The sequence below is a fragment of the Zonotrichia leucophrys genome, chromosome 8, assembly GCF_028769735.1.
Source record: "Zonotrichia leucophrys gambelii isolate GWCS_2022_RI chromosome 8, RI_Zleu_2.0, whole genome shotgun sequence".
In the NCBI taxonomy this organism is placed as follows: domain Eukaryota; kingdom Metazoa; phylum Chordata; class Aves; order Passeriformes; family Passerellidae; genus Zonotrichia; species Zonotrichia leucophrys.
In genome coordinates, this window is record NC_088178.1 from 883,080 (window position 1) to 905,634 (window position 22,555).

At 50.0% G+C, this 22,555-nt stretch overlaps 1 protein-coding gene across 10 annotated transcripts in view; it reads right to left on the reverse strand.

Annotated features, from left to right (window-relative positions):
• The window catches only part of PACS2 (phosphofurin acidic cluster sorting protein 2), a 77,394-nt gene that overhangs the window by 37,250 nt on the left and 17,589 nt on the right, over positions 1 to 22,555 (reverse strand). For 7 of the 10 annotated variants that reach the window (XM_064720251.1, XM_064720249.1, XM_064720258.1 and 4 more), the window contains exons 2-8: positions 13,721 to 13,808; positions 10,683 to 10,772; positions 6,120 to 6,245; positions 4,130 to 4,292; positions 3,019 to 3,092; positions 2,195 to 2,275; positions 95 to 154 (exon numbers count right to left, since the gene is read on the reverse strand). In XM_064720251.1, the coding sequence (XP_064576321.1) occupies positions 95 to 154; positions 2,195 to 2,275; positions 3,019 to 3,092; positions 4,130 to 4,292; positions 6,120 to 6,245; positions 10,683 to 10,772; positions 13,721 to 13,808 (682 nt within the window). The remainder of the gene's footprint in view (positions 1 to 94; positions 155 to 2,194; positions 2,276 to 3,018; positions 3,093 to 4,129; positions 4,293 to 6,119; positions 6,246 to 10,682; positions 10,773 to 13,720; positions 13,809 to 22,555) is intronic. The other 3 variants (XM_064720254.1, XM_064720253.1, XM_064720259.1) reach the window with 1 other exon arrangement.

Sequence of the window (22,555 nt, forward strand, 5' to 3'; positions counted from 1 at the left end):
AGGAAACAGGGGAATGTTCCTGAAGACTAAAGCAAGATGCACCAAGCAGAGGGCAGCACACAAGGCAGGGAGGTTTACAGAAGGAATTACTCACCTCATCAGACACTTTAAACCTCTTCAGCAATGCCACAACCTTCTGTTTGAAGTTTTGTTGCTGCAAGTTAAAGACACTTTTACATAAGTAAAGCATTAAGTGAGCTGTTTTCTCCCAGCCTGCAAGAAGCCAAACACATCTGACACTGGTGCTACCCTGCTGTTTAAAATCAAACAACATCTGGCACCACCTCTCTGCTGTCCTTACACTGAAAATCAGCTTCTCCACACCCATGATAACTTCATTACCACCAATGGTAAGTCCCACTCCAACGAGCACTGCAAATCTGAAAGATGGCACTCCACTTTTGGCTGGACACACAATGGATAACAATTTTTATCTGCCAGATCACCTACCTCCCTGTGCCTTTTTGATATATTCCTGGAAAACACCTGAAAGTCAACTTCTCTGATTCTTAGCAAGAGTGAGCCAACACAGAGAACTACCCACTGACCCCAAGAACAAATGTGATTTTTACCACCAAAGCATCATGGTTTTTGTTTTTTTTTTGCAGGAGTTTGCATGGCAGGTTCATTTATTTCACTAGCAGCACTGCTGAAAAGCTGTGGCACTTATCCTCAGCACTTGCCCCATCACACAAATGTTTCTTGAGTCGCACTGCCAGATCCTGGGCACAGCAGGAACCAAGGCCAGAAGAACACAAGGCACACTGCTGCCCTCCCTTTGTGCTTGCTCACCCCCAGGGGCTCCCCCTTTTGCAGATCAAAGAGCTGAGGTCTGCCCAGCCCTTCTCTGATGGGCACATCCTCAAGAAGGGCCCAGGTCTCAGTGCTGGTACAGAGCATCTGGGGTGGCATCCTTGGGTCAGGAGGAAGGGAGAAGGAAATGGCTGGAACTAGAACATTCTGAGGTGAAGAAAGTTGCTCATTTGCTGACTCTCCTGAGGTCCTGCCAGTCCAACTGCCTACTCCCAACTCTGGCCTCAGACACTTCACACAGACTGCACCCTTCATCTCTGAGCTCCTACCCTGCAGCTGAAGCTTAGGTGAAATAAATCCAGCACACTGTCCCTAGACAGTCCTGTTTCCACCCCCAGTGCATCCCTGAGGCTGAGATGCCCTCACAAGAGTGACAGTTCTGCTCTGGCTCAAGCAAACCCACCCATGACAACACCTGGGGGCAGTTCAGCAGCCCACAGAGAGGGACACTCAGCCCATGCAGCAGCCAGGGGGACATGGCCAGAGCTGTTTGCTGGCATGAATGGTTTCACAGAGAGCAGATCTGGTTTGGAGCTGGGCTGATGGCAATTTAACTGGCATCACCAAACCCAGTTTTGCACCAGCTGGACCTCCAGCATCAGTTCAGAGGTCAGGGCTGGAAGGGTTTTCCTCTTATGGATTCCTTGCTCAATACCACGTGGTGGATTTTGTCCTGACTGATCACTGTTCAAAGCAATACAGACACCAAGGGTATGAACTAGCACACTCCTGGTCTCACAGGAAGGGTCTTCATAGTGACAGATTCAGGTCAAAACAGGGTTTATTTCAGACCTCATCAAAACGTGGATTTCAGAAACAGCCTCAGACCATGGTGTGGTGAAGCTCAAGTCCCTGCTGCACACAAGTGCAGCTTTGCAGGCACACCCATGCTTGTGGGGGAGGGTGGACAGCCACATGCATCTTTCTAAAGCTTCTATATATACCATATCCAGCTACTTCTCTTGTCTCAGCACCACATGCACCACCTGAAGTTTATCCATCAAGCTCCAACCCCTGACTAAGCCACTCCATTTTGAGAACTTCCCACTGGCCTCTCCCATGCAGAGCATTCCTTCACTTAGAGCCACTTTCAGGACTTACATGAGCATGGATCCTGCACTGCCTCCTTCATGGGGATGGAATTTCATACACTTGCATGATTTTGGGAGCTCCTTAACCTTGCAGCCAAGGGACACTCAACACATGCACACACCTTGGATGGTCCCACTGCCTGAACTGGCTGCTTTTTCTAACTCTTCACATGCTGTGACCATGCCCCCAAGCTCCATGCTGGGCCAGCATGCCTGGTGTCCCACAAGCCACATGCACTGCACATCCTGGCCAAAGCCCATCAGTGTTAGTAAAACTGATTTCCACCGACCCTGGTTATGGACGTCGTTCTTACTATCGATCTCCGCTGCTTCTTGGGCTTCCCCATCTCGTACTCATCATCATCCAAATCCTGAACAGAAAGAGGAGTCCCGTGTTACCTTCGTCATTCTGAGACACATGAGCATGCCAAAGTGTTCTTTCTATGCAGATGAACCTGCTGCTGTGTCTTCCAGGCATCCAGCATTTGCCTTAATTGCAGTTATGATGGTAGAGGGGAAAGGAAGTGAGACAGGTCTGCAGGGACAGGAATAACAGCTTGGAGAAGCAAAACAGCCCTAGCTCTACATTCAAGGAACAAGGACAGTCACAGCCCCACATCTTGGTGGGTCCCTCTCTCAGTCCCCTCTGACAGGTGATGCCAGAGTCTGAAGGCAAGTAAGACCCAAACTCAAAAGCATCTCGCATCTAGTCAGGGATTCTCCATAAGGACCTATTGTGAAAAAGGTATTAAAGACTAAAGGCTGCCTCAGACCCCACTGGCCCTTTAATTACAGCTGGGGATCCACATGGGCTCTTTGAATCCAATGAGCACTATAGAAGCAATTAAATTACTCCCTGACCACTAAGCAGAGAAGCACAAGGATGCCAATGTTTTTCCAGGGAGCTCAAGTCCAAACACATGAACAGATAAATCACAGCATGGTAGAAGAAATGGGTTACTGTGCAGGCCCTCCCAGTGCAGCTGAACACCTGGTAACAGTCTCACACTGGCATGGTTTAGATCCAGAAACAGGCTTTTAGCTTCAAGCAGGAGCTGGGAGTGCACATGCTCCACTGAGCCCTCTGAGGGAGAAGCCATGCCCTGAACAGTACCTGGCCCTGCACGGCATCATCACTGGCCTCCTGCTCAGAAGAGAAGCTCTCGTACTCTTCCTCGGAATAGTTGTCTGAAAGGGAAGGAAAGAGGGGAAAGATCCTGTGAAACTCCTTCAAGGTCTCATCTCAGGAGCAGAAAAGGCCAGCTGAAGGCACAAATCAAGAAAGGAGGCACACAAGGAGAAGATAAATTAGCAGGCATCTATCCCTGCTAGAACCAGTGAGATGGGAATTGTCTGGAGGAAAGGAATGAGGAGAAACACACCCAGTAAGAAGGAAGGACCAGGACACAGAGAAGGCTCCTCCTCCTCTTAATAAGAGGAGGAAACTTCCTCCCATTGGAAAGTACCAACCACCTGGTAGACAGCAGCAAGTAAAGAGGTTTCTCCACAAGGGAAATTCTTTTTCCCCCTAACCTGTGCATAACTGACTTAAAGGGGCAAGTGAAACACGACAAAACCTTTATGGAAATGGCCCTTCAGGTGAGCTGCCTGGCCCCAGGCTGCAGCACACAAACACCACATGTGCACTGCCTTCAGCAGGTCACTCTTCCAGCAGTGACACATAAAAACATCACCACAAGCCTGAACCCAGTGACTTCCCTATACAGTGCACCACATCATGGATTTACACTCATTAAGCCAGGCCATCACCCCCAGCAAAACATGCTGCAGGCTTGCAGGTCTCATTTAAGTTAATGAAATTTATTGCAGGATACTCAAAGGAAAAAGAAGATGGAAGAGTAGCTTAACTGTGAATCTCCTGAACACAACACTGATAGCCAGGTGAGAAGCTACAGGCTCCCAAAACAACCACCAATAATGCTGGGAGAGCACTGGTGAGGACACAGCCAAGCCTTGCAGATGGCTCAGGTGTGGTGTGGCATGCAGGAGAAGCTCTGACAACTGTCCCTGTCACACTCCCTGCCTGCACAGCAGCACTTTTGCAAAGTGGGTTTTCTTTGCACTGATCACTCATAGACACAGCAACTTGTGCAGAACAATCCTCATTTGTCCCAGGAAGCATCCAAGCCCAGGTGGGGTAGTTTAACTCCAGCTGGCTCAGGAGGACACTCAGAGCTCCTCAGAGAACATGGTTGGACTCTCACCTGTAGACTTGATTTTCTGGCTGGCCTGCATGGTGCTGTCCTCGTGGTCGATTGGCTGACTTGACAAGGAGAAGATCCAGATTTCTGCCACCTTCACTGGAGCCTCTTTGATGTTGCTGAAAAGGCTCAGAACCTGGCCACCTTCTGTAGGGTGCTGCATCACCTGGGACAGAAATTAAGCAGAACAAATCTGCATTTAATGTATTTAAACTTGTATCATTTGCATACTACTAGAGTTATTTATGTTAATGGAGTTACTCTACATTTCCAGGACCTTGTAACCACAGGAGCCACTTGCAGGCAATCCACGAGGCTCGTTGAGATTTTATCTGACTGCTAATGAAAGTGATGGAAGGAAACAAAACAAAATTCTGAACTTAACAGCTGATTAGCTCACCCTTGAAGCAGAGTACTTGACTACCTCATTACTATGTGTTTGCTTCCCCAGCACAGAACTGATTTGAATTATCAAGTTACCCACCTTCTGAACACCTAATTAAGGAACTTGATATTGTCTTAAAACCAAGCAAAAGAGCTGGTAAAAGCAAAAAATTTTGGTGAGATACAGATGTAAAGTGCCTCCTAAAGCAAAATATCCTTGCTGTGGAGAGCTGACACACAAATCTCAGAGGAACTGGCCACCAACCACAGGACAATGAAGCAGCAGGGCATGACAAACAAGTCAGTGGTGGAGGCACAGGGACCTAAACAGACCTGAGCTGATGAGGAACATGTGTCCCCTGCTCTGAAACTGCTCACTCTCAACTCCAATTCACTGCTCTGTTTCAACAGCTTAAGAGAAGTTTTTATTTTTTTTTTAAAGAAATGAGTCAGTGGAGTTTAGGGGTCATCATCCTATAAACTCCAAAGGGGAGGGGAGGGCTTGTAAAATCAGTTTTCCCGAAGACTTCAATTTCATAAATATTCCAGATGAGCTGGAAAGCAACTATTTCCTAACATGGTGAACCTTTGAACATTTTTGACCTTCTAACCCCAGTCAGCTGACATTACAAACAGACATAAGAAAAACCACATGTAGCAGCAGCAAAATGCCCAACACTCAGAAGTTCACCAGTGACTCTAATTAATGGGCCCACATGTTTTCTGCCTTACAGCACTATTTACTTTCTGCTTGTCCAACAAATCAAACAGTGCAGGAAAAATGTTAGCTGCAACACCATGCACTTGGCCAATTCAAATAAGGAGCTCACCATTCACTGCAGGGCTGAGGGAAGCTCTCTTTAGAGTGAATTATTTAATATAATAATAACTCACCACAGAGTAACACTGGCTTATTTTGGATAAAAGTCATTTGTTGACAGAATGCAGTCTGATGAAAAATATTGGTGTGAAACTGAACTTGCTACTGCTAAGCCCATTTCTAAACACTCAGACACTGAAACAGCAGAGATTAAACAGGGCACGAAGTAACAAAGCATGGAGCTATGCCATTCAGAAAGCCTTTGTGAATAATTTATCCATACTTGACTCCAGCATTAATTTTATCATTTACTTCTCATGAATAGAGCTCCACCTAAATTACCAACAGCCATGAAATAACAATGGTCAAGGGTTTTTCAAGCAAAATGAGAGAAATTGCTTAATCCTGAACTCTCATACTGTGGCACTGAGAAGCACAGAAAATCTTGCTTTGATTTTACCACTTCTCAGGGTTGGAAGACTTGCCCAAGTGACTCTGTCTCGTTCTGCACTTTTGATCTGGACGCCCTAACTCCAATAAAGCCACAAAACAATAACAAAACCCTCAAAAGGTCACAAGCTATCCTTGTGAAAGCTTTAGCCATTAAGAGATGAGGCAGAAAACGCTCGATATTATTACTCAGTAATAAAATCTGGTTCAAATATTGCCCTGTGAATATCGATTGCAGCTATTTGAAACCCTGTCAGGTGCTTCTCAACGAGGCAGGTGACAAGAGTGGGTTTGGAGGGAAGGGAGGATGTCCAGGTGTGCAAGCAGAGAGCAGCTCACCTCAGCCATGTTGATGCATCCCACAGCCAGGGTCTTGTAGCCTAAAATGGTTCTGTTCTTGTAGCGCTTGCGCCGCTGCAGCATGATCTGGAGCTTGTTGCCTTCTCTCTTCAAGAAGTGAGGGTACTGAGGTGGGAAACACAGTGCAAAAGTTCATTTTGCTTCCTGGGCAGTATCTCCCAAGCTTCATGGATAGCCTCCATTCCTAAGGAACAGCCCCAGGACTTGCCTGCAGCTCACTCACACTCAGTGCACAGCTCTTCATTATCCTGGGGAAGACTCAGACAGGCACTCCAAAAACACAGCCCAGGCACACAGAGCTGCTGCTCAGTTTGGGAAGGGCTGGGCCCAGGGGGATGAGCAGCCTCCAGGAGACACTGTCCCCAAGAGCTGATGCCCAGGGGTGGAGAGCCCTCAGTGCTGCCCTGCACAAGGCAGGGACAGCCACAGACCCCACACTCCTGGCAGGACACTGCCTTCCCCCCAGCACAAGGACACTTCTCAATTGGTTGTATTTTAATTTATTAAGTCAAGAAAAAAAAACCCTGTCCTACTGCCAGGTTATGTTCCAGAGACATAAATCCTCCCAAGGCATGTTCCATACAAGAAAATACATTTGTTTATACACCTCCTCCAGGAACAGAAAGCTGTGAAGCCAAGCAGAGACTATTAGGGAATGAGTAAGGCTAACCACAACCATAACCATGAAGGAGGAGCTGTCCAAAGGAAGAAAAGTCTTCAAGGAACAATAAAGCAGCAACCTGACCAGTTCTCATCCCAAGAAGAGATGAGACTGGGACATGTGCTTCAAATATACAACATAAATAGTACTAAATAACCAGCAGACAGGAGAACCTAATTGCCAGGATCTCAAAGAGGACATTCCCAAGCAAAGGATACTTCTTTTGCAGGGAAGAACTACTTTCTTTTTTTTCCTTGGGACATTATGAAAATTAACTTCCTGCCCATCAAAACACTTGATAAAGTCAAACAGCAAACACCCCCAGAAACCCCTGAGACACTAATTTGCAGTCCAGAGCAAGCCTGACTGCTCTGCAGGGAGCTGGGAGCAGTGGCCACCCAAACAAGAATACTAATTAGCTGATCTCCTGCTCACTGCCCGAGGCATTGCAAAGAGAGGAGCAACAACCCACCTGACTAAAAGACAATTCCAAAACACACAGAGCCTGTGACCCTACAGGTGTGCAACATCCCTAAAGAAGGATGGAGGAAAGTTACTGGAGAGAAGGGGCAGGAGGGGCTCAAAAAGCCAGAAGCACCTTTCACACTCAAATTTACCATTTCCTTGCTTCTGGGGCACTTCCACATGTTGGAAGGGCAGCAGGGAAGGGGACTCCTTGTTCTCAGCCCACTCCTTGCTCTCAGTTCACAGCATTTGAGCCACACCAAGGCTGCCTAAGTACAAACCCAGAACTGAAGTCCCAAGTCACCCTTGGTGCCAGCCAGCTCAGTTTGAATGTGTCCAGTTTTTTGGGAGTATACAGCTCAAGTCTACAGATGTACAAGTTTCTGTTTGTCTCAGCTGTACTGCCTGGCCTCCTCTGATGAGCATTCACAGAGGGGGAAAAGGAAGGCCCTCCAGAAGAAAAGATGAGCTATCTGATAGCACAGTCCAGCTTTTTTAACACCAGCCATGACTTATCAACTCTCCAGAATTGCTTCAACACAAACTTTTCAGTGACTGTCAGTCCATGACAGAAACTGGAGAAGAAAATAGTTTGGCTCAAAACATTTGAAAGCTTTTAGAGGGAGCACCAAACACCTCAAGGCACCTCTGTGGGGTGAGAAAATGCACACACCAGAACAGTGAGAGTCAAGGCAAGACTTTTTCTGAAGCCCCAACAATGTAATCTCTCCCATCTGGAAAGGTTTATGAGATTAAAGACAGGAATTAAGTGCAGAGCTCTTAATTAATGCCAGAGAGCTGTGATGTTGTGCCATCATTTCATGAAAAATCCTTTCCTTAGGATTTTTCCTCCTGAGAAGCTGGCAGGCCTCAGGAACAAAATGTAAACAATGATTATCTGCTGCTGTGGGATGCAACAGGTGCATCTGTGATTGGTCTCATGTGGTTGTTTCTAATTAATGGTCAGCTGGCTCGGACTCTCTGTCTGAGCCACAAACCTTTGTTATCATTCTTTCTTTTTCTGGCTTCTGATGAAATCCTTTCTTCTATTCTTTTAGTATATTTTTAATATAATATATATCATAAAATAATCTGAAACATGGAGTCAGATCCTCGTCTCTTCCCTCATCCTCAGAGCCCTGTGAACACGGTCACATTGTACCAGCCAGCAGAACACCCCAGCTCAGCTCTGCCAAGGGAACTCTCCCTGCAAAGGACAGGAATGTCACCCAGGAGAGGGAACTGAGCAGGCAGGCAGCACAAAGGCACGAGGGGCTGCAAATCCAGGCAGGCAGCACAGAGCCAGGCACAAGGTGTCGAGAGCTGACCGTGCAATATGGAGATACTGACTGCTGCAAGACAACAAAACCCTGCTCTGTGACACACACATGCTTTTACTTTGGGCCCATCACCACTCTCAAATATATCCCAGGCACTAAATTCAGATTGGAGCTGAATTCAGCTATGGCTGCTAGCTAGAAGTAGCTCTCAGCCATTGTCCAATTAAGCAGCAGTAACAGTTGCCATAAAAATCCAGCTGTGCTGTTTCATGAATGCTTCCCAGGCCTTTCTGCATCCAAGACCACCAACCCTTCCTGCAGCCAGAGACCAGCAGCTCCTCTGTGCTTTAAGCTCACTCACCTCTGCTGCAGGCTCAGTGTCACAGGGACTCCTCTCCCCTGCTCTGGCTCAATCCCCAGCCCCATCAGGGGAAACAGTTAAAGGCAGTGCTCTGCACCCTGCTGCAGCATTGCTCTGAGCCCCAGGAAAAAACCCAACACACCACAATCCAAATGAATGCAAAAAGATCTGCAGACTTGCTCCTTGCTGACACAGGACTGGCAGAGGGAGACCTGGCTTGTCTTACAGCTTTGCTCCCAGCCACGGGAAAGCTGCAGCCACGGGATGCAGGTGTGGATATTCCTGGCATCCTTGGTTATTCCTGTTCACAAAGCAGGGGATGCAATGCTGCAGTTAACCCAGCCATCCGCAGGGTTATCATCTGTCTGCAGTGAAAGCTTTCCTGCTTCACTCTGCACAGGTCTGGGTAGCAACCAGCCTCACATCATCACCTGAGCCTTTCCCCTTACCACATCAAAGTCCTGAAGTCAAGCTCCAATCCACAGTCACAAAACACAGACAATCCAGGTACGAATGCTCCTGAGGTCTGTCTGCCTCTGCTCTATGTGTGCAGGATCCTCTCTCTCACTTTCAGCAAGCTAGCCCTTATTTACCTTATTTCCCTGCTCAGGAGGCAGCACCAGGGCAGCAGGCTTTGGAGAAAAGAGGAACCAAAAGATGCAGTTGTTCCAATTCCCAGCTGTTCCTGTGACTCCAGAGCCAGGAGTAACTATGAGCACACTGCTCCTGCTTCCCCAAATGGTGCCTCCCTCAGCAACTGCAAATCACAGACTCACCTGACTCATTGCTACTCCTGCCTTCTGTCAGCCTGACACTGCACACCACCCTCATGGCTGCCATCCTCCACTGCCTGCTCATTAACAAGGCAACAAAGGGCAAAAAAGAGCAAAAAACTTGCTTGGCTTCAGCTCCTGCCACAGCCATGCCTTGAAGAGGAGAGCCTGCAGAGCCTTCCTGCTCCAGGATGCCCTATGGTGGAGCTGGGAGCCAGCACCCTGAGAGGAGATTCAGACAAGCTGTGCTGCTGCTGCTGCTCACCAGGACCTGCAGCCAGAGCCACCAGGCAGCCCTGCATCACCTCAGAGCCACCAGGCAGCCCTGCATCAGCTCAGAGCCCCCAGGCAGCCCTGCATCACCTGGGAGCCCCCAGGCAGCCCTGCATCCCACCAGGCAGCCCCCCACGGCAGCCCTGCATCACCTCAGAGCCACCAAACAGCCCTGCCATCACCTGGAAGCCTCCAGGCAGCCCTGCTCCCCACCTGGGAGCCCCCAGGCAGCCCTGCATCACCTCAGAGCTACCAGGCAGCCCTGCATCCTTCCAGGCAGCCCTGCATCACCTCAGAGCCCAGCAGCCTGCTCATCACCTGGGCTCCACGGGCACCTGCATCACCTCGAGCCACCAGGCAGCCCTGCATCACCTCAGAGCACCAGGCAGCCCTGCACCCTTTCAGAGCCCTGCATCACCTGGGAGCCACCAAAGCAGCCCTGTCCACCAGCACCTGCGAGAGCCCCAGGCAGCCCTGCATCCCCCAGGCAGCCTGCTCCCCACACCTGGGAGCCACCAGGCAGCCCTGCATCACCTCAGAGCCCCAGGCAGCCCTGCATCACCTGGGAGCCCCCAGGCAGCCCTGCATCCCACCAGGCAGCCCTGCTCCAGCTCAGAGCCCCCAGGCAGCCCTGCATCCCACCAGGCAGCCCCCAGGCAGCCCTGCTCCCTGCAGCCCAGCCGGGGGAGCAGCAGCAGCCCCGGCAGGAGCAGCCCAGCCCAGCCCTACCTGCAGAGAGAAGGTCAGGGCCAGCTCTGTCTCCACGTGTCCACTCGGGGGCAACACGATCTCGTGGGAGCGCAGGATGCGCTTGGAGCCCTGCAGGGAAACAAAGTCCAGCGCTTGTGAATTGCCCCGAGGCACCTCTCACATCCCATCCCAGCCCTGTTTACTGCACACCAGGAAACGTTGTCAGGGACTACCACACAGAAGTGAACGGATGGCTCTGACCTTGTACTTCTGTGAAATATTAATGAGATGAAAGGGAGATATTTGACTAATAAAGATTTGGGCATATTTACTGTCCCTAACTGCAACAATGCAGCTTTTGTTCTGCCAAACCCCAGCACTGAAAAGCTGTGAGCCAACCCCCATCCCCGGAGTCCAAGTCTCCTATTTTCACTGCAGCCAATAGGTACAAGGCTCTTGTCTCCTGGGTCTGGAGCTGCAGCATCATGCTTAAATCTCTGGTGTTAGCCATGGCAGACTGGGCTTTTCTTTTTGTGCACACACCCCTCCCCGGGGAACATGGGGACTTCAACCTGTTTAAACAATTGCCAGTAGCTAGGGATATTAAAGAAAAAATTCACTAAGCATCTCGGTGGAGTCTGGAGATTTAATGTATCACAGGGCAACTCCAAATGAACCCTGTGTGTGGGCTGCCTTATGCTAACAGAGTTACCAGGCTATTTACTGTGTGAGCATTTCATTCCAGGCAATATTTGAAGGAAAACTAGCAGGAAAACATGACAGACTGCTGCCTAGCAAACCCTTGTGCACTGTTCAAACACAGTGCAAGTTTCAGAGGTCTCTGGCTCAGCGTTCTGCTGAGGCTGCAGATCTGGCTTTGTCCAGACGGGCACAGAACTGGAGCTCTCAAAAAAGCAGCATCTGGGAAATCAGAGACAGACTGGGGGGGTAAACACCTCCAAGCTACATCCAGGGGGAAATGTGGTCTGCCCCATCAGCCTCAGAGAGCATCAGGAGATGAGACAGCAGCAGAGCCTTGTCTCCATCCCCTCCTCCCCAAAGGCAGGGCTCAGGCTGTGATCTGCAGCCCTGCCTCAGCCCTGCCCAGCTCCAGCTCCTCTCTGGGAACACCGAGGTGCCTGAGCCCCAGCAGATGTGACAGCACACACAGAGCAGAGCCAGGCACCCAGGGGCTGCCCCCAGGACAAAGCAGCACACGTGCCAGCCAAGCACAGCCAGCCTGGCTGCTGGCAGCAGCAGCAGCTGCTCCATTTGTGCAAAGCTCCTAATGGCAGCAAGCTTGCTTTGCTGGTTACGCAACCAGAACCTAATGAAAGCCCAAATATAGCTGCTTTTAAAAGAGCACAGCAGATAAACAGAGCAACGGCTCAGGAAACACAGCTGACAACTCTTTGAACATCTCTGCTCTGGAGGCTGCAAGGAAACATGGGAGATGCAGGTAGGATGCTCTCATTAGGTCTGGATTCAGTCATCCCCTCTGGAAGGGCTCTGCTGTCTGACAACTCGAGTGCAATTCCCCACACAAAGGCAGTCATTTGACAGAGACCTCGTATCTGATGATCCAGTGCCACCAGCCTCAAACAAGAGCCACGTCAGAAACCTGAGTGCTGGCAAATAAAGCATCCCTGGAAAAGCCTGTCAGCATCAGCATCATAACCTGCAAGCTCTGAAGGGATTTTTAACAGCAGGCCCTGCTGTGGAGAGGACTGCTCAGCTTCCAGTGTCTGAACCCTGCAGCAGTGCAGACCACAACCCACACACAAAATGGGATGTGAAACTCCCACATATTAAAATTCCCTTTGGATCTGCGGGTCTGGGCAAGCCTTCCCCTATAGAAAGTGTAAGCAGCAGTAATCTGGACAGGAAAAGAAGGTCTTGCTCTAATAAAAGCTTCTGAATTCTTCAACCCAAGTCTGGCACTCTCTGGGCACAGATCAGTCTCTGACAAGCCTCAGGTGCTTACAGTGATGCATTCATCATCTAGGAGTACAAACATATGGAAAGCTTTCAGCCTTGATAAGCAGTATCTGACAGCCTGGAAACCCACAGCAGGGCTTCTTCTGAGGCTAACACAAATCCAGGTGTGTGAAGCAATTCCCTGCCTTTCTGCCCTCTGCTCTGGGTGCACAAACCCCCTCCAACATAAGAGTGGCACATTTTTATCCCAGCTGGACCACTCAGAGATGCGAGACACCAATTAAATCCTCAGCTATGTGTTTTTCCTTCCCGATTTCACCTTCCAAACGAGACTTTGCTTGCTTTGACACAACCAGCTCTCTGCAGGGGTTTGCCTAGCTCCTCGTTTGAAAAGCAGCAGCTTTCCAGCCCAGTTAATGTTCTACTTATAGGTCTGCCAGGCTTTTCCTGGTTAAGCACTTTAGGGTGTGCAGAGATGGGAGCACGTGGGCCCAGGCGCTGCTGTGACGCACCGAGCCCCCTTCCTTCCCCCTCCAGGCAGAGTGACCTACATGGAGGCACCTCATTAAATGGCACAAACATCTGCTCTGAAGTGGGCTATTTACTCAGGATGACAACTGTATTTTAGGAAAAGCAATTAGTCTGCACAGGCACCCTACAAACCCACTGACAAGCTTGGCTATGGACTCGACACAGCAGAGCTGCCCAGCAGCAGGGGAAGGCCCACACTCCCCCAAACCAAGACCCAGTTACCAAGATGTTCAGCCCTAGACTGCTAAACAGAGATCCAGGCTGGGATTTAGTGCCAGCTCAGGAAGAAAAGGGGACATGTGATCTGTGAAGAGCATTTTTACGTGCAGATAAGCTCATGCTGAGCCATTGGTGAAGAATATTCTTCACTTATAACAGTGAAATTACTTTTGGAACGTGGGAGAAGGGTAAGAAGAGTCTACACAGATCCAGAGCACCCTGATGGGCTTGGGAAGAAGTCTGTGGATGCAACGTGGAAGCTGCAGAAGTTGAAGAAGTCTGTGGAACCTTAGCTGAGGCAGAGACCTCTGAAATTTGAAAGCTCAGTTTGGGCACCTGCCAGAATTCTTAGTCAAACACCACAATTCTTAGAACTGGGCAGTAATTACCTGCATTTTGACAGCAATGACCCCGGAAATAAGCTCCTTATCCAATTCCTTTAAGACTACCAGTTTCTTTAATGTCAAGCTGCACAACCTGCAAACAGGAACAGAAGAGAAACAGTTACAATCACGCCTGAAAAAGGAAAAGCTCTGATCAGATTTTACACACAGCAGTATCCCAGTTTGAGGGAGAACAGGCTCCAGACACAAGCCCCACGCTGATACAGACAAAGACAGCAGAAATATGTGAGGCTTCCTTGGCTTCTCAAGACTGAACTTCTCCAACCTTTCATAAATACAAGGAGGTGGGCAGGGGGTGCATCTGTCTCTGATACAAGCCCATGGCCACACGAGAGCCTCAGACAGCACTGGCCTCCACTGACCACAGCCTGGGAACCCTTGCTTTGAGCCAGACCAAAAGCTTCAGGGTCAGAGGAATTAAATTCCAGCAATATGAAAGCATAGGGTCAATCTAATTTTAAACTTGTCTACAAGGCTTTCCTAGATTGTTGGCTTTTTCAGTCTCAGACTCCTGGCTCCCAAAGATCTCGCTGCCACCTCTTCTTGTCAACCCACACATTCTTGTGCTCACCCCCAAACAAAAGTGCTAGCAAGTGGCTCAGGCAAGGGCAGGGAGAAAAAAAGGAAAGAGAAAGGAGAGGACTGGAGTGGTGCCCTCTGGCCCTGGTGCTCACATGCCACACATATGCAAGTAAATCACATTCTTCACCCAGGCAATGCTACATTGTTCTGCTTAGAGCTGTTTGCACTTCTGCCTCCCAGCACAGGGAGCAGATGGAATTCAGCCTCTGCAGCCCAGTTCAGGCTCTGGGTAACAGGAACCTTGGGGCTGTCACAGTTTCACAGAAGTTACCACCAGCCGGGGGAATTCAGAGGCATACCCCTAAACAAACTTCAGGCAAAGATAAACCTGAAACCAAGACAGCTCAGTTTGAGGATAGCAGAGGCCAGAGAAAGTTGCTGGGCGGGCTGTAGTGACTAGACATCATCTGTCACGCTGGCCAGGAGCCAGCACTGCCTTTGTGTCAGGTCCTTACTCCATGGCATGGGCATCTCTGGCAGGGAATGTTAGCAGGCATCAGCACTGCTCCTCTCACACCCACTGCCGAGCTCTTTCTCCCAGACCAAGTGTAACATCAGGGCTGCTCATGGAGGGGTGAAGTCCAGCAGGAGATGGGAATGAAAGAGGAGCTGCTGCTGGATTTTGGCACAAGTGCCACTGACTGAGGCCTGCACCTGAACTACGGCACTTCACTCTGGTGCCAGGTAATGCAGCACTGCCAGGCTGACTTGCACCTCCACCACCTTTCCCACTGATTTGCTGAAATGCCTGAGGGCAGACAGGATGGGCCTGGGTGTCAAACAGCAGGAGAGAGGCAGCTAAAGGCTCTTCCCAACAGCAGTGGGGGCAGGTGTTGAAGCAAGTAGCGCTGCTCTCATCCTGAAGCACCCGTGGCTCTGCCTGAACTCTGGTCTCTCACACAGGGCCGGCAGCAGTGAAGAGCCAGGCTCATGATCTGCACTCCAGCACCTCCCCAAACACATCCCTGCCAGGACAACATGTCCCTGCTCTCCTCTCCACCCCAACCCATGCCATCTGCTCTCCCTCCTCACTTGCAAAGCTCTTGTTCCTGCTAAAACCCCCAAAAACCAAGAGAAGAGAGGACTACAGCTCTGTCCTTTGCAGAGCTTTGCATCACAAGACAGCACACCAGAGATGCTGCAGAAGTCACCAAGAGGTGGAAAACCCAGGACTGCCAGGGTCTCTGTCCCCTCCTGTCCCCCTGTGTGCACTGGGAGTCAGGTGAAGCAGCATCTCCCAACCTGGAGCACAGGAGAGGGTGCTGGCTTTTCCTGTGCATCCCAAAGGAAACAGCAGCACAGACACACACACGTGGGCCAGCACCTGCAGGAGGGAGGCTGTGAAGCTGTTTGCTTTCCTTGTAACGCTGGAGCTGGAGGACAATTGTGCTCAGCCTGCCAAAAGCCACAGAGCTCCAGCCAGTCAGGTGCTGAGAGCAGAGGTAGGACAACACACTGGCATTGTCTCAGCTGACAGGCAAGGAACAAAGGCCTTTTCTCTGCAGCCCCCAGCTCCAGGATGGAAAAGGTACGGGAAGGAACAATGGTGTTCTCAGCACACAGAGCAGAGCACAAGGAGGGCGTTCTGTTCTCCGCCGGGCATTCCTTCAATTCATCATTTATGAGCTTTGATCAAACCCTGCGGAGCACTTGCTGCTTGGGGGGAAAAAAAAAATTAAAAAAATTAAAAGCCTCCTTTACAGTGATCAGAAAAACAAAAGCAGTTTAAAAAGACACGGGACACATCTGCTTTCTTCATCCCCCAGTGCTGGGCTGCTGGTACTAAAAGGCACTTCACACAAAAAACAATGGAATGTTTATCCTCTCCATCGGCGGGGGGCAGGGTGTGTGGGGGATGGATAAAAATCAGTTTAAATCCCATCAAATCACTCTTACCCTCAACACACTATTTCAGTCTAAGTTGGCAGCTTACAAATCAAAGCAATCTTCAGGACACGTGGCAGAAAGGGGCCATACCTCACTCAAATCACATGCCAAGTGTGTCCCTGCCACCAGCATGAGGATCCCAAACTACTCACAGGTCCAGCAAGGATCTGTGTGCCAGAACTGCCTCTGATAACACTGCACCTATCTTTCACCAAGGTTTTACTGTGCTCCCAGCAAGTCTCAGGGGTCAGAACAGGGATCAGCCTCACAAGCCACTTCTATCAACAAGCCTGTTAGGTTAAACACCAGCAAGTCAAACAGAACAGACATGGCTGGAGCTGGAAAGACGTGGAGAGAGAACAAGGCTACATTTGGAAGTGTCTGATACATATAGATATGATCTCTGTGAACACAGAGAAAATAACCTGGCACACACAAGGGGAACTGAGGGAGCCTTAGGTCTGGAGCTGAAAGAACCTGAAGTATTTTGAAAGCCTGGGACTGCAATTCAGGAGGTGCAGAGAAATCCTGTCTTTGCACGTTTCAGCAGTGACCTACAGCTGCACAAGGAGAGTTCAGCTAGCAAAAGCACTAAGTTAGCTGAAGCAGACTTAAATAAGGACAATGGAAATCGGAGAGCCAATATTTCCACTCTTTATTGAAGGTTCAGTGTCGATCTCCCTGCCAGGAGCTCAGCTGGGTCCCAAACAGCAGCAGGAGCCTCTGTCTCTTCTGGCCCCCACAGCAAGCAGGCACCAAGGTACTTTGGCCTGGTCCTGTTCTCAGGTCAACAAATCATGAGACACCTTAATGCTACAGTAAAACTCCGTATTTTTACATCACTGCTGCAAGAACAGAGTCGTGAAGACAAAATTCGACCTGCTAATGCAACGTGTGCTGAGCAGCTTCACCACAAGCCCTCTGCTTAAGGAGGCAGCTCTCTGCAAGGAACACAACATTTTGGTAACTGAGATGCAGCAAACGTGTCCAGAACAACCAAGGAAAGTGTGGCATTCTTTACTCACTGGATGTTTTGCTTTTGCATCCCTCTGAGTAGGAAGATCAGGAAAATAAACCCCCTCCAAGAAAAAGTCTGCTGGCTGAATTAAATGTCTGTTTCTCCACAGGGAGCACAGTAATTGCACCGAGACCTCGTTCACGCAGAGACAGTCGAATCAACAGGAAGGAAAAATTAAAAATTAAAGACCTGCATTTTAATTAAACCCCACAGAAGCAGAGAATAATAACAGGATGCACCACAGTTATAGGGGACTCCAAGTACAAGATGGGAGCTGGGGCAGGAGGACAGATAGCCTTTGTGCAGGTTAAGAGCTGTGAAGAGCTGTTCCTAGAGAAAGTGTTCCATGCCAGGAGCTCTCTCCTCTGAGCTCTGAAAACCTCAATCAGCCCAGGGCTATAAGGAAGGAATTGGTTTCCGTTTGGCCACTGGACAGTTTCACCTCATCCAAGCTATTTCAGCATTTCAGGACAGCAAGCAGCCTCCTAGCCCTGTGCTCTCAACGTCCACGCTGAGTGTTTTGCTTCAGGCTGACACTTTACACCCACATCAGTCCCAAAATAAACCACGAGCCATGGAAGGAGAACTGGAGGGAGACACCCCCCTACACTGCTTGCCCAGACAAACAGAGCCATTCTGCACATAGCTCAGGGGTGTCTGTGCAGGGGAGGCCCCAGCCCTGCACAGCACTCTGGGGACACAGCTGCTTCAGGAAGGTTTGCATGTCTGCAGCACACCAAGAGCCAGCTGCACCAGCAGCTTCTCAGCAAGAAAAGAACAGCACACAGACAAACCTGTTGCTGCACTCACACACCAAAGGCAGGGCTCTGCATTGCCCTAGGAGCCAGCCAGGGGAGAAGGCAGGGCAGAAATACTGTCCCCTGATGTCACTGACACAGCAGGTGTGGGCTCTGGTCAAGGGCAGCAGCAGAGCCTCAGGAAGATGCTTCCTCACTTTCCAAAGCTCAATGAGACAACTCCCTCAATATCCCCGGTCCCATTGTCAGGGAAGCTCCCAGGCAAGATGAAATCAAAAGAGGAGGCAGAGGTCAGGCACCCCAGCTTCTGTCATGACAGAAACATAACCTGAGTAACCTGCAAAGAAACCTAATAGTCCTTCATTCACATTTCCCACCACGCTGACCTTTAATCAGCTGTTCTGGCTATAGATCCATTTGAGTAAGGTTTAAGCAGCCAGGAAAAAATTGCAGAGCCAGTATTTTCATTACTCTTCTTCTCAAGGATCTTGAAATCCTCTTCCCAGCATTCATACAGAGAATTAAGCTCTTAAGATTCTGGAGACTAAGATCTATAGAAGAAATGCTGGAGCAAGCAGGTCTTGTTCAGCCAGGTATGAGGATGGCAGCTTATTTTACACAACAGGTTCTACCCAGGACCTCACAAGGACACACATGTACAGCCAGACACTATCCTTTTATAGCTGAAGTACTGTCCTGCTCACTCCAAATACATTACATACATGCCTACTCCAAACTGAGCAAGCAAAAGGGGGTGGGTGTGTTAAAATTTTGCAGATCTGCAGAATTTTTACAAGATCCTAGAACTCCACACAGGCACATTTGCTACCTGAAGTGAATATAACCGAGGAGTAAAGCACATCTGGGCTTAGATACTCTAATCCAATGTAACAATTGGAAAATGCTGAGAGATGTCTTCCTTCAGTAGGTCAAGACATTGCTGGCTGGCTCTAGGGCACTCACCAAGGGCACAAAGAGATCAGGGTCCCTGCAAGCCAAATAACCCTGGGTGAAAAGGCAGAGTTTGCATATTCCATTGGCACTTCTCATCTCTTAGTGCTTCAGTAATCTGGGAAGGAAAGGGCACTGCTGAGACACACAGGTGTTAAAGCCAAACCTCCACAGCTCCACACACCCTTCAGGGAGCCAAGCAGAATTCCTTGTGGCAGTTGTGTCACACACGTGACGTGTTCCAAGTCACACCTGCAGGGAATCAGCCTGTCTGACACCAACTGTTCACCTCCAGCTAGGTGCTCTGAGAACCAGCAGCTTCCTCTCCCTTTAGGAAATCCTCTCAGCAAGAGCAGGGGTAGCTCTTCACACAAACAGGGGTAGCTCTTCACACATCTGTTGGGCTCAGCTGGATCTCAGTTCCTGCACACACTGTTATACGTTGGTTTCTTACTCTTCAGTTGGATGATTTCAAATCCCTTTACAGGGTGACTTAAAGGAAGGGAAAAAAACCCAACCACTGACAAAACAGGGATTAAATCTGTTTCTCAGACAGGCTATGGAGTATAAAGGAGTTGGTCAAACTCACCTGTGTTCACACCATGCTGCCTGCAAAGCCAGGCATGGGCACAAATGTAGTTAAATATTCTCCTGATTTGCCTCTTCCAAACCCAGCATCCAGAACAACAGGACTGCACAGCATCCTGATACCAAAGTGAGCACCAGTTAAAGTGCTTGTGCTACTGGTGAATTAGGTTTGATCAATGTTTTCAAAGTTTTGAGGCAGTAGGAAGAAGCTTTATTAGCTTTAAAGAATAAAGTCAGCAAATAATGAAAAGCTGATTCACGGTTAAGGCTCCTTTGACAGACATCAGGATGACATTTTCTATATTACAGATGACACTCACATTTGATATTTGTTGGGTTCATTCAGAAGCAGCTGGAGCAGCCAGAGGAAGGAGATGGAGGCAGACCAGGCACAGCCACATCCATCACACCAAAGGTTTGTGGCAGCTGCTGGTCTCACAAGCTTGCAGGAGACACCCATGCACTGCAGTGGAGTTCAGAAATGCCAATCTCCCATTTGAAAACCTACTGACCTCTGCCAAAACCCCACTGTCAGGGAGGGGGAGCCTTTAGGATGTGGGCTGGACATTTCTGTAGCTAGGGCTTCATTTCTCAGCTGCTCGGCCACAAAGGCACAGCCCACAAAGTTTACGTGAGCCAGCCAGGGCGGAGGGCAGCTCCCACCACACGCCTCGCACATTGGCAAAGAAACACATACACAAATGAGCAAATGAACACGCCCTAGACCGAAAGGAGACTCAAAAAAACAAATCGGGGGTGGGGAGTGAAGAGGAGAGACCTTGGCAGCCGCAACAAACCCAGCAGCCCTCCACTCCTTGGATGCCTTCCTTATGCAACCTGCCCCAACAGCAGTGCCTGTCACACAGCACTGAGCACCGGGACTGCCCATTGCAGGCGTGCTGCAGAGCCCTCCTGCCTGCCCACAGCCTTCCTAGCCACCCTGAGCCCTCCAGGGCCAGCAGGGGCCACAGGAAGTCACCGGCAGCTGGGAAGGACCATGGCAGCTAAAGGCTTCCTGCTGCGTCCAATGCGCCTCATGGTTTGCAGCAGCACATCTGCCCTGGCCTGCAGCAGCAGCACATCTGCCCCAGTTTGCAGCAGCACATCTGCCCTGGCCTGCAGCAGCAGCACATCTGCCCCGGTTTGCAGAGCACATCTGCCCCAGTTTGCTGCAGCAGCACATCTGCCCTGGCCTGCAGCAGCAGCAGCACATCTGCCCCGGTTTGCTGCAGCAGCATCCCCCTGCCAATCTGCCAGTGCTGCAGGAACAAAGGCAGCACCCAGGCTTCCAGCACACACCCAAGGGAATCCTGCCTGTGGCAGCCAGCTCTGTTAGAGGTGTCAGCAATGAAAGGGTTAAATAAGAGCCTCGAGGCACAGGGTCCTCCAGCACCTGCCTCGCCCGGATAAGCCTCGCTCTCCTCCCCTGTCCACGCCTCAGCCCGAGCACAGCATCCCCAAACGCAGCGGCAGCAGCGGGCCGGGAGCTGGCACATCTCCACAGCAACTGGGGCTGTCACCGCCCGCTCCGCAGCCGTGCCACAAACAGCGCTCCGACACACCGACACACAGACAGACAGACAGACAGACGGCTTGTGGCTGCTCGCTCCCTGCGGGGCCGCCCGATGGCAAAGCCTCGCTCGGCGCTGCCCCGGCCGCTCCCCTCCGCAGCCGGCCCGTTCAGGGGGCAGCACTCCATCGGCCAGCCCGCTTCAGTATTCAGTATTTTCCTTCCGATAGCAGGAAGCACAGGTCTCCAAGGACTCTTGCACTCTACTTTCAAAATGCCTGGTGTCGTTCTGCTTTTTGTTCCCATTGCTGAAGAGCCCACACCGTGCTCTGCACACTCCTGTCCCCACATGGGGAGACAGCACAGCCCCGGTCACAGCACACTGTCCCCAGGCCTACAAATCTTCAGAGAAAAAGGATTCTGCCTCAAACATCCTGATCGACCCCTTTGTCTGTAAATCAGGCATCAAGAGGAAAACAGGATGCCAAGAGGAGCCTGGACTTCAGGCTCAGCCAGAAGAGCTTGTAAGGAAGGCTCAGTTCTGCTCGGGTTATCCGTCACTGTGATCTCTTCAGCAGCAGAAAGCAGGACCAGGGAGCCTCCAGCTAGGAAAGCAGACAAGGAAAAACAGATGGCTTCTTGGTGTAGCCAAAGCTGAACTTGCTCTCAGGGCATGAACAGTGTGCCATCTCTCTGCCTGATTTCTCTCCACTTCTAATAGCTCCCACAACATCACCTGACACAGAGGTGAGCTGAACAACCTGTCACCCCAGAGACCAGACTGGCTCTCACCATGGGTCACATCAAATTACTTCTCACTCAGCCATCCAAGAACAATTCCAAGCTCACTAGCAAGTCAGGCACAGGGCCCTCCCACTCAAAGCCAGATCCTGATGTCATGTAATTCCTAAGACCTGGTGCTTCTTTGGAAGACAACCACATTACACCGTTTCAAATAAACAGACTGTCTGAAAACTGGTGTAGGAGTTTTTTAAAATTAATTTTGGGGATGGGTTTTGAACTTGAATTTTTCCTTTGCTGACCCCATCTGGACCCAAAGCCAGGGCAGGTGGACCATTCCTAACCACTTTCTGTAACCTTGATTTAAACCCGCTGCATCAAGTACCAGTGAAGGCTTTTGTTTGTGAACTTGGCCATATACAAGCTGGGAGAGCCACACAGCCATAATTTAGACACCAAAATGCTGTTTGCTTCTTTACTGAGAACTCAGTGTCCTGTAAGAGTAAAGGCAGAGCAGCTGTAAGCAGTGAAAACCATTGTGAACTTTGATGGTACGTTTGGTATTAGCCAGCACAGCAATCAGATATGCAAAGCATGTTGCTGGCAGGCTTGCTTTCAGGCTAGGAGAACACTTCACAGACCCCAATGCCATTCCCACTGCAGCCAGGCTGTCCAACCTGCCATTCTGGCCTTCTTCCAGACAGGCATGTGCAGCCAGACACCCCAACACTCTCAGAGCCAAGGTCTGCACTATTCCTTCAAGTGCCCCATGTTTGATGTTGGCC